General features: G+C 41.2%; 1 protein-coding gene across 1 annotated transcript in view; it reads right to left on the bottom strand.

Moving 5' to 3' along the window:
• The window catches only part of TG (thyroglobulin), a 161,306-nt gene that overhangs the window by 107,270 nt on the left and 39,522 nt on the right, over window positions 1–14,514 (bottom strand). The window contains 9 exon segments of the mRNA XM_035903440.1: window positions 550–630; window positions 1,360–1,425; window positions 2,255–2,422; window positions 4,187–4,384; window positions 5,585–5,693; window positions 6,324–6,439; window positions 8,125–8,247; window positions 11,769–11,939; window positions 13,902–14,051. Coding sequence (XP_035759333.1) covers window positions 550–630; window positions 1,360–1,425; window positions 2,255–2,422; window positions 4,187–4,384; window positions 5,585–5,693; window positions 6,324–6,439; window positions 8,125–8,247; window positions 11,769–11,939; window positions 13,902–14,051 — 1,182 coding nt within the window.

Raw genomic sequence — 14,514 nt, 5'->3', positions numbered from 1 at the left:
GATATATGAATGACTTTTAGTATAATGAAGAGCAGACCCTGGAATAACAAAGGAGCTAGAGTACTTCACAGGTCCCCTCATTGTCATCATGTGTGGAAGAAACACTTGTGATTGCAGTTGTATCCTCTAAGCATCATATTTACAGTCTTATTGTCAGTAACAGTAAATATGCCCCAGCACTCAGGCTAACGATTTGATCCCTGGGTTTATGCAAAATTTTTTTCTCAGCCACATAATATTTCCTGGGTCTTTACAGTTCAGTACTGCTGAAAGAACAAGCTTTCACAGAACATTTTAACACTTTCATTTCCAGCCTGGCCTGGGAAGGTAAAAAAATCAGAAGGACAGGATGACCTTCCAGGAGGCTCACATTTTTAACACCTTTCTCAAAACCTGCATCATATTCCCTACCTAAGAGAAATCCTTGGGACTTCACAATACCTACATCATGACAATACATATGTGACAAGACATGATATTTTCTGGTTAAATTCTGCACCTCCCTCTGCCATCTTCTGCTACCCCCTCTGTCCACCCTTAGTACAATACCTGATAGTGTTAGATCATTCTCTGTCTTCAAAGCAGTAGCATCACACTCTGAGGTTTTAGTTTGGGTAACCATATCGGAGCCTGGAATGCAACAGGAACAAAAAAGCATAGTAATTTGCTTTATCTTTCTTCCACGAGACTAGATGATTCTTAGTCCCTTACATTTAGCAAATATTTCAAAGTGGACCATTTAGGAAAACTCCTTAGGTAGTTCCACCAACTGATGAATAAAAAAAATGAGTAAAATCACCTATGTATAACTCTGGGAAAAGCCTAAACCAAAACTCGCTCTTTGGAGGATAAAAGCAAACATCGTATCCACAACTGCTATGCATTCAGCATTAGTGCTCTGGAGGCTGTGTGCATTTATAAAGCAGTATCACAAATCATCTGTGCAGGTCCTGCTGCGTAAGTTGTGCCACTCAGAAAGGAAAATTGAAAAAAACCAACACATATATAGATATCATGTTAATAAAAGTAATCCATCTAGTTATGTATAATGTGCCAAATTACTATGGTGCCTGGACACTGGGGACAAAGACAAGCGTCTCCATGATACTATTTTTCACAGGTATTGCAAGTTGTAAAGCACATTCTCAGACACTAAAATTTACCCAAATTTCATTAAATTGACTGTAGCAGAATTACTCCAGATTACATTCCCCCCCTGCCAGAAGAGACTTTCACGTAGTGTCTCAATTTGGACGGTACAAGATAAAGTGAAAATGACACTTCCATTATAGAACATGTATCTTCCACTGCCTACAGCTCTTCAGAAGCTTTTATAACAACTTCTGTGAGATAACTCACCTCTCCACAGATAAACTTGCTGAAAGGTAGTAAAATTTCTTTCTGCCTCTTCTGCCAACTCAGAAGCTAATAAAGAAAAAGGTTTGTTAGAATAGCTGCTCAAATTAAACAGGTAGCATTGAAATGCTCAGAAATCGCATCAAAAACACATCACTAGACTATGCATCACCTTATTTACAAGACCTTAAGGAAGAAGGATCCAGGTGTCCTGGGGATAGTCTGGGTCTGGGGTGCCAAGGCCTTACTCTATTTTCCATCATTGCTTTTTCTGTGCCACTCTGGGCATCTATCTGTTTGCATTTGCTCCAGAGTTTACATTTCTTTCAGATTATTGTCTTGAATCTGACTAAACTAAATATTGGAAGTATTACACGGTAACATACTAAAACCAGCACATTCTTGACTTTCATTAATGTTCACACAGTAAAGTATGAGATGTCCATCTACCTAACAATGCATCTAATCAGGGAGTTGTTCTTCTCTTGTGACTGTACAGGGTAGGGCCAGCTGTGACAGGACAAGGGGTAATGGCTTTAAACTAAACCAGGGTAGGTTTAGCCTGGATCTAAGGAAGAAATTCTTTACAATGAGGGTGGTGAAACACTGGAAGGGGTTGCCCAGAGAGGTGGTGGAGGCCCCATCCCTGGAAACATTCAAGATCAGGTTGGACAGGGCTCTGAGCAACCTGATCTACTTAGCGGTGTCCCTGCTCACTGCAGGGGGGTTGGACTAGGTGACCTCTAGGGGTCCCTTCCAACCCCAAACATTCTATGATTCTATGGATTTATTTAAAAAAAAAAAAGCGCTAAAGCACCAGAGCAGGCTGGTGAAAAAGGCAGAGTCTACAGAAGAATTGGTAAAAAGTAATGTAAATTGAGATAATTCATTTACATACTTCCACTGAATACTTGTCCTCCAAGGGTGAAGGAAAACATCTTCTCTTGTTCGTCATAGCTCACACCTTTACATATCCCACCTATGCCAGATGTCGGTGTTGAACTCCAGCCATTTGCACTGCAGATCAGCACATCTGGGTCGCTCATCAGACTACACAAAATGGTACCTAGGTTCAGGCAAAGGGAGAGTTGTGTCACTCCAACAAAGCTTTGCACCTGCGCAGGGCTTTTCACTCAAGCGTCCCAATACTTTCTCTAAATGTCAGTTGAACCTCTGTCACCGAGATAGATGCCCTTTAGCATTGCTTACCCACCCCCAAAGAAAAAAAAAAAAGAAAATCAGAGCCATATGTTCAAATTGGAGTATCAAGGCTAGCTATTCATACCTAAACCAAACATTTGCAGCCTGCTTTTCAGAGATTTCAAGCACATAATATCACCACCTAATAAAATACTACGATTATCTGATAATACCCAACAGTGTTCTCGGCACTTTATAGCGCCACGGAGACATATTCAACCCTTTGGCGGTCTTACAATCTCTCAGGCTCTGAACCAAGAAAGCACTTATGTTTTTATTGGGATGTTTTCCTGGATTGGTGCCTGATTTCAGTCAGGCCAGGCCTGAGCCTCCCCTAGCATCGCGGCGTGAGTCGGGGGATCAGCATGCCTAAGGCCAGGTGTTCTGGCGTCAGTCTGTTACCATAAAGGCCAGACAATACTCAGCTCCCGCTTTGTGCTTGCTGTCACAGCTCAGGCATTTCTATGGTCTTACAATGACCTCTCTGATTTTTTAAATTTTTTTTTTTTAATTGACTGCATATATGAGATACTGAATGTGCTACTTTTTTTTTTCTTTTTCTTAACAAAATGCTAGACCAAATAATGCATTTACCTGTATTGTTGATCCAAATAGGTTACTCCAACTAAACAGAGAGCTCTACAACATTCACCTTCTCCACACTCCCCTCTAAGCTCACAACTATGGGGAACCCAAACATTTGATGGTAAATACAGAGAGAAATGGACTTTACAAGATCACCTAGAATATTCTGATGCAAAAAATATGAGATGTCAAAATAGAAAATAACTGCCTGGAAACACCTGCTTGACAATTTCCACAGAAAGTGGAAAGTTTTCTCAAATCCAGGATCAGTTACCACACAGAACTAGAGAAGTGCTTGCCACATAGCAGCCAGTAGCACATGCCTGCATTTGTAAGAGCCCATCTTGAAAAACTTGAGACATTTCAATTAGAACTTCATGTTTCCTATAGAAATGCACCTCCAATGGGAAGGTGATCCCATGTGAGCTCAAAAAGAAACTACAAAAAACAGGCAGTGACATTAAGTGCTTAAATTTGCTGCAGAAATCTGAGCTCTGCCTAGGTCCCAACTCTGCCAGACTCTGTCCATCCCACTCCCACTTGCTCTCCTAGCTAGACACCCAGATTTAGGAGATTATAGCATTCCTTCATCCAATAACATAACATCCTGCTTAGCATCCTCTTTTCCTGCTCCAAAAAAGGGAGATGGTTTACATTTTCACTACAAGCACTCTAGAGGCACTGTCTTAATTCCCCCAACAGCTGAAAGGCACCAACTTGTGGCAACAGAACTGCATCACGCAAGGAGAGAGGCTGTTTCAGTATGATTTATCCTGTCGGATGCAGATGTCTAAAGCAGGTCAAAAGAATTGCCCTTTCAAAATGTCCATTTCTCTCCAACAGCAGCTTTTATCTCTACTGCTCCAGGCCAAGCCTTGGGTAGTACTCAAATTCTGCCTACACCGAAAAATGTCAGCGATGCAGAAGCATGCTGCTGACACTCTGGTATGATGTGGAGGCACATATACTGTGTCCAAAAATGAATTCTACCCAGTTAGAATTGGTTTTCTACTGCATAATTTTTTATTTTGCAGTTAGACAATACCTCCATCCAGCACAATCTGACTCAAGATGAAGCCATCACAGCAAGAGTCCCTGCTGCAAGTCTGCCGGCAGAAGAGCTGAGCATCAGTCAGAGATGTGCTAGCTGCTGAGAGCACCACGGAGCGATACACGCCAGAAAGCACATTCTGAAAGCTGGTCCTTTCAAAGGTCTTGAGTCCAGATGAGTTAAAGTCTGGTCCTGGGTAGACAGAACAGGAAAGAAATGTTCAAAAGAGCTCAGGAGGAGACAAGATGCTTTCAGATTGCCTGCAGACTGGAGCTCGTTGAAAGTTTTATGGTTAAAAACTCAGCCTTTAAAGTCCTTTTCTGGGCAAATAGTTTGGTGCAATTATACCTGGGTAGTTGGTCAGAATGTACTGCCAGGGTAGGAAAAACAGCCCACTGTACCAGCAAAGGGCTCCTAAATCGATGTACACAGTAAGGTTAGTAATATTCCACTGTCGAGCACTACATTAATAACTCCCAGGTATAAATGAAACAAATTTATCTCATTGAAAAAAGTAAAATGTTTAATTTGGCCAGCATAACTGCATCTGCAACAAAGGCTTCTGCTGACTAGACACATATGCAAGAGGACACGACTCATAATCCTGGATTTAATTAGCAATATCAACAGAAATCTAGAGTAGATCTGGTGTGAACAAGATTACATTGATTGCAACAAGCTCAGGGGTCTTTTTTCAGGTGAGACTTAGCTCTTTATTTTTATTATTATTAATAAATGGTGACTCAGACGTTTGGATAGAGGTAAAAAAAAAGCCAATGACAGCAGAGAGTTTTGACTCAAGCCCTGCAGCTTTCTGCGTTTTGTTGTCTTGTTTCAAATTTGGCATGAGGCTTAAAGTTGGACATATGCTGGATGGAACATGCAGTGGTATCAATCACACCTAGGCCAAAAATATGTGGCTTGTACGTTCATTAGATCTGTTGAATCACTTTGGGATTCACTGGACAGCAGGGTATTTCTCAGCTGGTATATTAGTAGGATAATTTGCAGTCAAAATTAATGCAAACCATTAAATTATGTACAAGCTGGTCATTAATAATGCCTCACATAGTCAAATAAAGAACTATTTAATAAAAAGAAATCATAATACAACAGAACAGACTAGAGGATCGTACACTGGATCAAATCTGAGCTTTTGTGGGACTATCAGCCATCACAACACCTTACAAAAGCTGTGTTCCTAATTTCTAGGGAACAAGACATGAAGGGAAGATTTGCTGAGGTTTCTGGGCTATCACTAAATGTTAAGCTCTGGAACGTATTACGCCTTCTTGAACAAAGATGCTCCCCCGCATTTAGTCATGATCCTATATAGAACTGCAAGTTTGGGCACAGCAGTCTAACGTTAGATGAGTGATTTGCATCTGATACCTCTCTTCAAATAGACCATCACTGCATCTCCCTCTGGATTTCTGACGTGAAGCAGGCAGCTGAGACGACTGATGCTGGTGGCAGCAGGGTTCCCCAAAACACCTTGCACCTGAGACAGAAAACAGGCATGCACAATAAATACAACCTAATTGTTTTCCTCTCCTAAACCCCATTTTTCTTATTCAGAAACTCAAGGGGACGAATTGGCACACATGGCTTATAACCACCACAGCTCCACATGGCCCGGTGCGGACATTTCTTATTCTATCAAACTGAGATCTCAGCTCTTCGGTGCCACTTTGCTGTGTTTAGAAGTAGTGAATAGGAAGCTGTTACAGCACTGAAGAGCACAAGATTCAAACCCTGGGCTAGAGGAAGGGACTGAGAAATGATGACTGTTTCAGGTGACCTGAGTACCGACCTGGATACTTCTAGTTTGGACTGTTCAGATAACCTCCCCCTTACAAGGTAACCTGATTTCTAGACTACAGGAGCTCAGCATCTTTTACTCAGGAGTTCTGTGTAACATTTCAACCAAACACTGAGGCACTTAGAAGTCAGTTTTGGGAACTTTTGGGTGTAGCTTCTTCACCAACCTGCAGGAATTTATTACTTCCATAGGGAAGAGCAATGACCAAGGGGTCAGGTAACAGCCTGCCTTTCTTCTGTGATGCCTTCTACTTATATCAAACCTACAGTAATCTGATAAACACATATTTTTAAATATGAACATTTTTACCAAACCAGAGGTGGTGCAGTTGAAGTTGTCTTCAGCAACACTGTATAATTCACACAGAACTTCAGCACCAGCAGGAGTTACAGTGGCAAAGCCACACGCATCTTCCCTCTCACAGCCTGAAAAACAGAAGAGAAACTTTAGGTTTCCTAGCGTTTCATGTGCAAAATTTCTGCTACAAATTCCACTGCTTACTGCCATCACCTAGTCCTTCACATACCTCTATCTGACTGCAAACACACTAATGTCATTAGCCAGATGAACTTTACTATTCATTTTTTAGTAGAGGGTTGGGTTTTTACATTAAGTTAATGCAAAAAGTTGTTTGGACGTTCATCACCTGATGATACAAACAGCTGAGTTAGATCTAACCACCCACCCAAATATTTAATGTCTGCTGGATAACTTTGCCTGAGGCAAAATTTCACCTCCTATTCTAGGATTGGAGCTGCGTGACCAAGTTAGTGCTCACTTACACTGGCCAGGTGATTGCTCCAGACGTGGATGGAGCAATTGAAGAATTTGATGTTTCCCTCCTCCTTATCAGTCTAATATTTGTCACAACCTGTTTGCCATGGGGTTACTGTGTCAGGCAGATGTGATGGGCTGGCAAAGTGGTTCAATGTTTCCAAATGTCTTTAGTAGAAAATCAACCGGCTTAGAATAAAACATCATCAGAAACGGAAGCTAAGCTGTCTGACTTTGTCGGGAAGCAGAGATGGAAGGGTTAACCCTTACTCTTCAGGGAGCACCTCAACAGTAATATTTTGTAGTAGCGCTGCCATTTGACAGTGGACGTAACTTATAATGAAAAAGCAGGCTATGCGCACTGAATCAGACAGCTTGTCTAAGAGGCATCTTTCCTCCCTAAATTCTTTCCCACGGTCCTCTCAGCTCAGTGCCTTGCTTTTGAAGGTCTCCAGTTTCAGAGGAAGGTGCAAAAAATCTTGCAGTGTACAGCCAGGTGATGATCTGCCACAGGAAAATCATTCTAGCAACCATATAAGGCTTCACAGATTCATCTCTTAGCATGAGATGACTGTTCCAGCTAGACCAGGGTATGTGACACAAAGTCACTAACTTTGTCAGACTTCAGTGATGTCTACCATACAAACAGACCATCTGTGTTATTGCTGCCAGGATGTTTTTATTTTGAACATAACTCCTCTGCCTCTCTTCGCAAGGCTGAGGATTAAGACACACAAGGCAAGGCATTCATTCAAAGCACCCTGAAAGCAGTGCAGTGATTCCCCTTGGTTTTAGAGGACTTTGAATCAATATGAACCAACCAACATGATGTATCCAGATGTAATATAGTATATACACTGTAAGGCTCGGCAGAGTAGTATCTCTGCACTCCTTATAATATCCTTCTAATGTAAGCAAGGATGATTATTCATCTTTTAGGTGCCAACCAGGTAATTTGGGAAGAGGTGAAAGCTTGGTTTTCACACGTCCTGAACACCTAATCCTTCTTTTGTCTGCACATCTGAAAAGTCTGATGAATGTTTCCTGGTCTGAACCTCAGTTCTCATCCATACTTCAAACTGCACCAACTGGCTTTAAAGTCAGACGACGTTTAATGTGGTATGTAAAGTCAGAAGTCTTCTTTCTGAAAAAAAGACCAATCTCTTCCCTGAACCAAGGTCACCAAAAGTTGTCAATATCTTGCAATGACTTGGTGCTGAACTGCAAAACATATAGTTTGCCTAGGAACTTAACTATAAACTCAACATATGAAAAGATTATTATTTTCCATGATGATTAGCATCTTCTCTACAGATTTTCTGAGAGTTTTCCTCACCTGAAATGCACTGAAAAGCTGGACTTTGCAGGTCTCCCCCAAATGTCTGAGACTGGAGAATCTGAGCTTCTTCTGACCCATAAATCAGTCTGGAGGCAGGAACCCTCTCAAATTTTCTGAGCACTAAAAAAAACCAAAACAAACCGACCAGGTACTATTATTAGTTCCCACACTGCAATGAGACAAAGTGACTTCAGGTAGAAATAAAAATTCACACACTCTGTAGAGAAAAAGGGTTGCTCGTCAAATGATGTACCATAACTGCACAGATAATGCAGGAGACAGCTGGACTGAGGATATAATTTCTATTCTGAAAAAAAAGAAAGCATCACAAGATCTTCTAAAAACAGTTATCCAGGAGCAGGCTGAGAGTTCATGTTCAAGAGAGATTTCTCTTCCAGCAGCAGACTGGCCATCTCTCATTACTTGTTCATGGCGCAGAACCAACTATTGAGTCAACGGGGGAACCAAATTTCTGCAAAACAGCCACTGAAGCAAGAGCCAGCTCCAACAGGACTTGGCTAAAAAGGAAATCCAGGAGACCTATTACTTGTGTATAGGAGCACAACACCACTGACTTCAGGCTCAGGGATTTATCCAAGGCATGTCCTGCATGTTCCTTTTTGACTCTTTCGTTCAACCTTTAACTCCAGACCATCACTTTACTTACCAAACCCTTCATCTACTCTCTCTGAATTGGACCCACTGCACCTGAGCGTGAGGAAGTGTGACAAGCAGCACTGTTCACAAACTGGGAAAAGCTCATGGGGTCTGGAGATGCAAAACCCAAAGGTCACTAAACAGAGTGAGGAATCCAATTTAAGTTGCAGAAGGTTTGGCCCTGGCTGTGCCCTGAAGATGAAGGGACACACAGTGGCACCACCACTACACTCCTCAGCTCGCTACTACCTGTATTACAAAGGTTGTTCGGTACAGTGTGTCCACCAGTTGATATACTAATATCTGTCAGTGAACACAGCATATTAAGGAGAAGAGAAGAACGTGGAGGCTTGGCATCACCCCTGTGTTGACCAGTCTTGTCCTCTAAATGCCCCGAATAAACGCAAAACTCCATCTCATTGCAGCCAGTGCCTGACCTAGACCTAAAAGTGCAAGGAAGGCAGGAGCCCTGGTCTGATCTCGGCGCATGGAAGATGTCTGCATGTGGAAGAGCTAGAGGCTCAGCCTTTCTCTTCCCTGCACACGTAGGCACAGAGGTCCAGCAGGAGGATCCCAGGCCTCTCTCCCTGAAACGTCTGGATAAACCACAAAATAAAAGTCAGGGATGAGTTCTTAAAAGAATCATTTGTACTCTTACAGCAAACCAGTCAGGACTAAACCAGAAGCAAATGTCCACTGTTGTCAGGGCTGAGTCAGCAGGTGCTTTTGATAAAACCATCATTTCTGCTCAGAAAAAAACATGAGGGCTAGCCAAACACTTAACAAAAAAACCCATCCTTGCATTCCAGCTAGGCTGGGGAGAGGGCTGTAAACCGAGGTGGAAATTTTTTCCTTCATAGAAATGCAGGACACCAAAATATAAGCATTAACTTAATTCTGCACTAAACTGAATTCCTTCTACATCTGCAACTGGCAGTGATGCCTGGTTAAAAACCAGAGTTAACGTATTTTCCTAAAACTGAAAAGAAGCACTGTTTTTATGTTGTTTGCAATTGTTTGCTACCCTAGTTCCTAATGCATTATTCAAAATAAAGGATGACATTTTTAAATGTTTTTCTTTACTGCTGATTTTTTTTTCCTAATTCTGGCTTCATCCCACCCCTCCATTTTCTCTACAATAATATGGGAGAAATGTAGATAAGAGATAGAAAGTGTAACAAAATATTAAACTGAAACACTGCAAAACTAACAGAAAATCTGTCTTGTTTAATTCTTGAATTTTGTTTTTTAATATAAGGAAAGGTAAAAAAATAGCGTTCATGAAGCTACTTTGTAGGAAAAAAAAAAGTACAATGAAAAAATATTCTACCAGCTCACATTTTCAAGAACTTGTTCATTCACATTGCCCTCTTCTCAACAGCAATAAAACTACTCCACCATTTCACAGGCCTAGTCTGTAGCAGAAATTCTCCTCCATCTCATGCTATTAGAGACTAAAGCTCTAGATCCCATTCCTGTTATCACAATAAATGTTAAGCGTGGCTTAAAATATAGCAAGAGAGAGAACCATAAGAATGAGCATGGACTGTTACAGCTTATTACTGTGCATTCATAAAAGGAAATTCGTCTTCCCATGCAGCCTCAAAACCCAAAGAACAGTTGGGTTCTTTATTGACCCTTCCCAATCGCCAGCCTCCTGTCAAAGCCAGACCAGTTTTGAGACCCTGTTGTCTTGTTGCATGCTGAATTCAGTTAAGGGAAGTAGAGAGGCAGGGGGGAAAGTAAAAATAGAGATAATGGATTTCAGTTTATACAATGCTTTCTGGAAATGCAGCACGAACTACAAAAACAAAAAAAATGAAGTTAAATTAGCCTGTAAATTATTTTAAAGAAAAACCAACAACCAGACTTCTTGGTTCCTTGTTGTTGTTTTTTCAAACCTTTAATTGTCAACATTTATAACTATTTATTTGTAGTGAAATGTTTTAGAATGATCCACAAAAACATGCACAGATATCTCCAACTGCTTCATCCTGGACAGTCAGAAATGCTCACGAGGGAGGGCTCAAGGTAAGTAACAGGAGAATTAAGCTGCCATGAGCCCTCTGCCCAGAGAAACATCCCAATTACCCCGTGACCGAGAGCAACAGAGGCTAACACCTCGTGTTCATAACTACAACTGGTTTCTGAGTATGTTCAGGCAAAAAAAAAAAACTGTTTTAAATAAAGATAGTTTTGCAACCTCTTCACAACTGAGGGCTTTCATTTCACACTCCTTCCACCGATCACACTTGTCATAAGACATTGTCTAATTCAGAGCATGCCATGACATCAGTTTCTACACTGAATATTCCATTAAATTCGATACCAATCATATGATGAGTAATAAAAACTTCTGGAAAACTATTTTTGGGCAAGGCAGAAGCTTTGGGGCTGAGAAATGCAATTAGACCTTACTGAAGGCAGTCTGGGGACTTTTTAATGAATGACTTTTTTTTTTCAAATTATTCATCCCTGAGAACTGGCATTTCACAGTGGTGTTCAAGCAGGAGTAAGTTCCCCCAGCTTGCAACGATATGTTCACCAAGTCAGATACCATAGAGCAGGAACCCAGAAGGTGACATTGTGCCGTGGCTGGGAGGTCATTGCCAAACACAGTCTATTTCAGATGAACACACTGATGAGTGATAATTTTACAAAGCAATTCCCCTTTCTGCTGCTTTCCCATTAGCCCGCTCATTATTCTTTTGGGTTTCCAAGCAGAGAGCAGGAGATCAACATAAATCAAAAGCTGTCAGCCATCTGAGAGTGCAAGAAACCTGTTTGTCTCTCTTCCCCTACAGGAAATAACTTTTCTAATATAGTCAAGAAATGCAAAATTAAGGAGGAATGTGGCTTATAGCAGAGCCCGCAACTATGGAAAGTGAATCCCCCCCATAAGCTATGGAGTGATGCCTCTCTTCATAAGGAGGTTTCACTTATGTGGGGTCAAAACATATCCAAAATACAATTCTGACACTTACCTAGGCACTGGTAGTCTGTAAGGAGATCGTCTGCTTTAGTCCACTCCAATGCTGCTCCAAAGCTATCGACACAGAAGGATTTCTTAGTGTCAGGGTCTTGCTGGGAAGGTCTATACTGGCCATCTTCATCACACTGCAGACCCTGCTCATTGCTTTGACAGTATGTGATACCTGTTACAAGTAAACAAGAAAGGAAAAAAAAAAAGGTACTTTGATAATGTTGTCACTGGAACGGAATGGAACTTTGGAGGCCATCTGGTCCACCCCCCACTGCCCAAGCAGAGCCACCTAGAGCCGGTTGCCCAGGACCATGTCCAGATGGCTTTGGAATACCTCCAACGTTGGACATGCCACAGCCTCCCTGGGCAACCTGTTCCAGTGCTCAGCCACCCTCACCATAAAAAAGTGTTTCCTGATGTTCAGAGGGAACCTTCTGTGTTTCAATTTGTGCCCAGTGCCTCTGATCCTGTCAATGCAGTAGGACAACATGTCAATGCTGTAGGACAAAAGTGCTCTAAGTACAGCAGAGACTTCACTGAAAATTAATCTATAATTAGCTTTGTGTCTCATTCTCTGAAACATGGTAGTCTCACTGCTTTGTTGTTACTGCAATTCATATTCCAAACATTTTTAGGATTCTCTGCCATGGATCAGATCTCATTTATGCTAAGTACTGTAAAGTAAAGAAGTACAGAGAAGGAACAGAATTTTCTACAGGTTTGTTCAGTGCCTGCTGCAATGGATCCACAAAATGTTATGAACCACGGCATAAGAGCCATCACATCCATTTGTTATTTGTTGTCCTCACACCTTTTCTTAAATTCTCCTTTTCATTGGGAAAGAAAAGTTCTTCACACTTTATTCTTAAAGAATGAAGAGCTTTGATTTTAATTAGCATATTTTCCTCAACTACTTAATATTTCTAATGATTTAGAAATCTTTCCACAGAGAAAGAAATCTGGAAATTTGACCAACACTGGAGGCAGCAGCAGAGAATCCCAGGTGAACTAAGCCTGACAGGTTAACAACCTTGATGCCCTCCTGAGATGCTACTGAAGCAAGTGAGGCTTCTCCATGTATGAAAAAACCACCAGAGTTTAGTCTGACATAGGAAAATGTGGCAACATCAGCATTGTTTCAACTCAAGGCGCCAGGTCAGGAGCTAAGGTGCTTTAGGAAATGCTTCTCATGCCTCTCAGCCGTCCTAGAGGAAAAGGTGGCAGGAAGAGGAGGCGGGAAAAGGAAGCTAGCTAAATATGTACAACATGGCACTTTGAAAAGGGCTGGCACTCAGACTCAGCACACAGGCAAGGAAACCAGGCAGGGAGTAGGTTTAGTCACAGGCACTTGCAATAACGAAAACTGCAAGCGCAGTAAAGAAAACCTAAGGAGCAAACTTTTAAGCAGAGGAGTCCAGTAGCTACACAGCAAACACATACGGAAATGAAGAATGACAACTTTAGGCAAAAGCTAATTGATGGCAGGGTGCATTAAAAGAAACCCACTTTTTTATCCAGCCTAAGAGTATAAAGAGGTTGAAACAGAACAAAGCAGTTGCTGTAGCCACCGATACTCCCAAGTAACCCATTCTTACACTCACTTTTATTTTTATCCATGAGCTAATGCTGCAGACAAAACTGAATTTGGACTTCAGTGATTTTCTTTACAGAACTGCATGCAAAAATAAGTCATTTAAACTGAATACACCAACTTCAGTGAACATATCGATAATTGTTTTGTGAGAAGTATTTGTATTTGCAGGGGAAGGAGCTGCACAAAGGCAACACCTCTTTAGTGTTCATGAAAGTGACATTAAATGAACTACATCAGATGTTTCTCACTGATACTGAATACCCAGATATCATTCCTGAGGTCAGCGAACACATCTCAAGGAACCACAACATCCTGGATGAGACTGACCACTCATTTCCCAAGCATTTTTGGTCAAAACACCAGAGCTTTTTCTGTCTTTCTAAAACATCTTTGAATGTATGCAGAAGAGATCATACCCATCCAAAAAAAAACCCAGAGGGAAGATCCTTTTTTTTAAAAAACTTACAGATGACAAAAAAAATCCATTAGTTATTTGAAGCCAGAATACAAAGGGTAAGGGAAGAAATGAGTTCAACTTACAGTGATCAGCACTGAATGCCCCATAGGAGTTGGTAGTTTTGCCCACAGGACACTTGATGCAAGAAGAACGTCCTGTCTGATGCTGATAGTAGCCAAAAGGGCAGGGAATGCATTCATCCTTCTGGAAATGACTGCCCGGAGGACAAACAACTGCAAAGAAAACAACAGCCTTATTACTTTTATGGAATCCAAGCAGTTCAGGGGTTCACACACACGTGAAGGTATATGTATGTATGGAGATATATGTATATATATATATCACACTGGTAGACTTGCCATAGGCTTCAAGCTCTCAATATAGATATTTCTAAGTGGGATAATACAAGTAAACGCTCCTTAAACGTTCATTCATCTCACCAATGACTGGAATATAGATCATGGTCTTTTTTTCTCAGATCACTCTAAAAAATGTTCTTGAATTAGTGCACATCAAGCTCTTTGGAAATGCCAAGTCCAGGCCTGATTTCCATTTGTCAAAACCATTTGTAATAATATAATGCATTTTGTGGACACGTTGTGAAAGAAAACAAAGGAACACAAGTTACAAGCAGAGTAACTCCTACAAACAGACAGAAATACGAAGACTCCTAGGAGTAGAAGCTCCAAAAAGATC

The sequence above is a fragment of the Egretta garzetta genome, unplaced genomic scaffold (genome assembly GCF_000687185.1).
Source record: "Egretta garzetta isolate BGI_Z169 unplaced genomic scaffold, ASM68718v1 scaffold50, whole genome shotgun sequence".
Taxonomy (NCBI): domain Eukaryota; kingdom Metazoa; phylum Chordata; class Aves; order Pelecaniformes; family Ardeidae; genus Egretta; species Egretta garzetta.
Note: the sequence above shows the minus strand (reverse complement) of the source record. Positions and strands in the feature narration are given on the sequence as shown.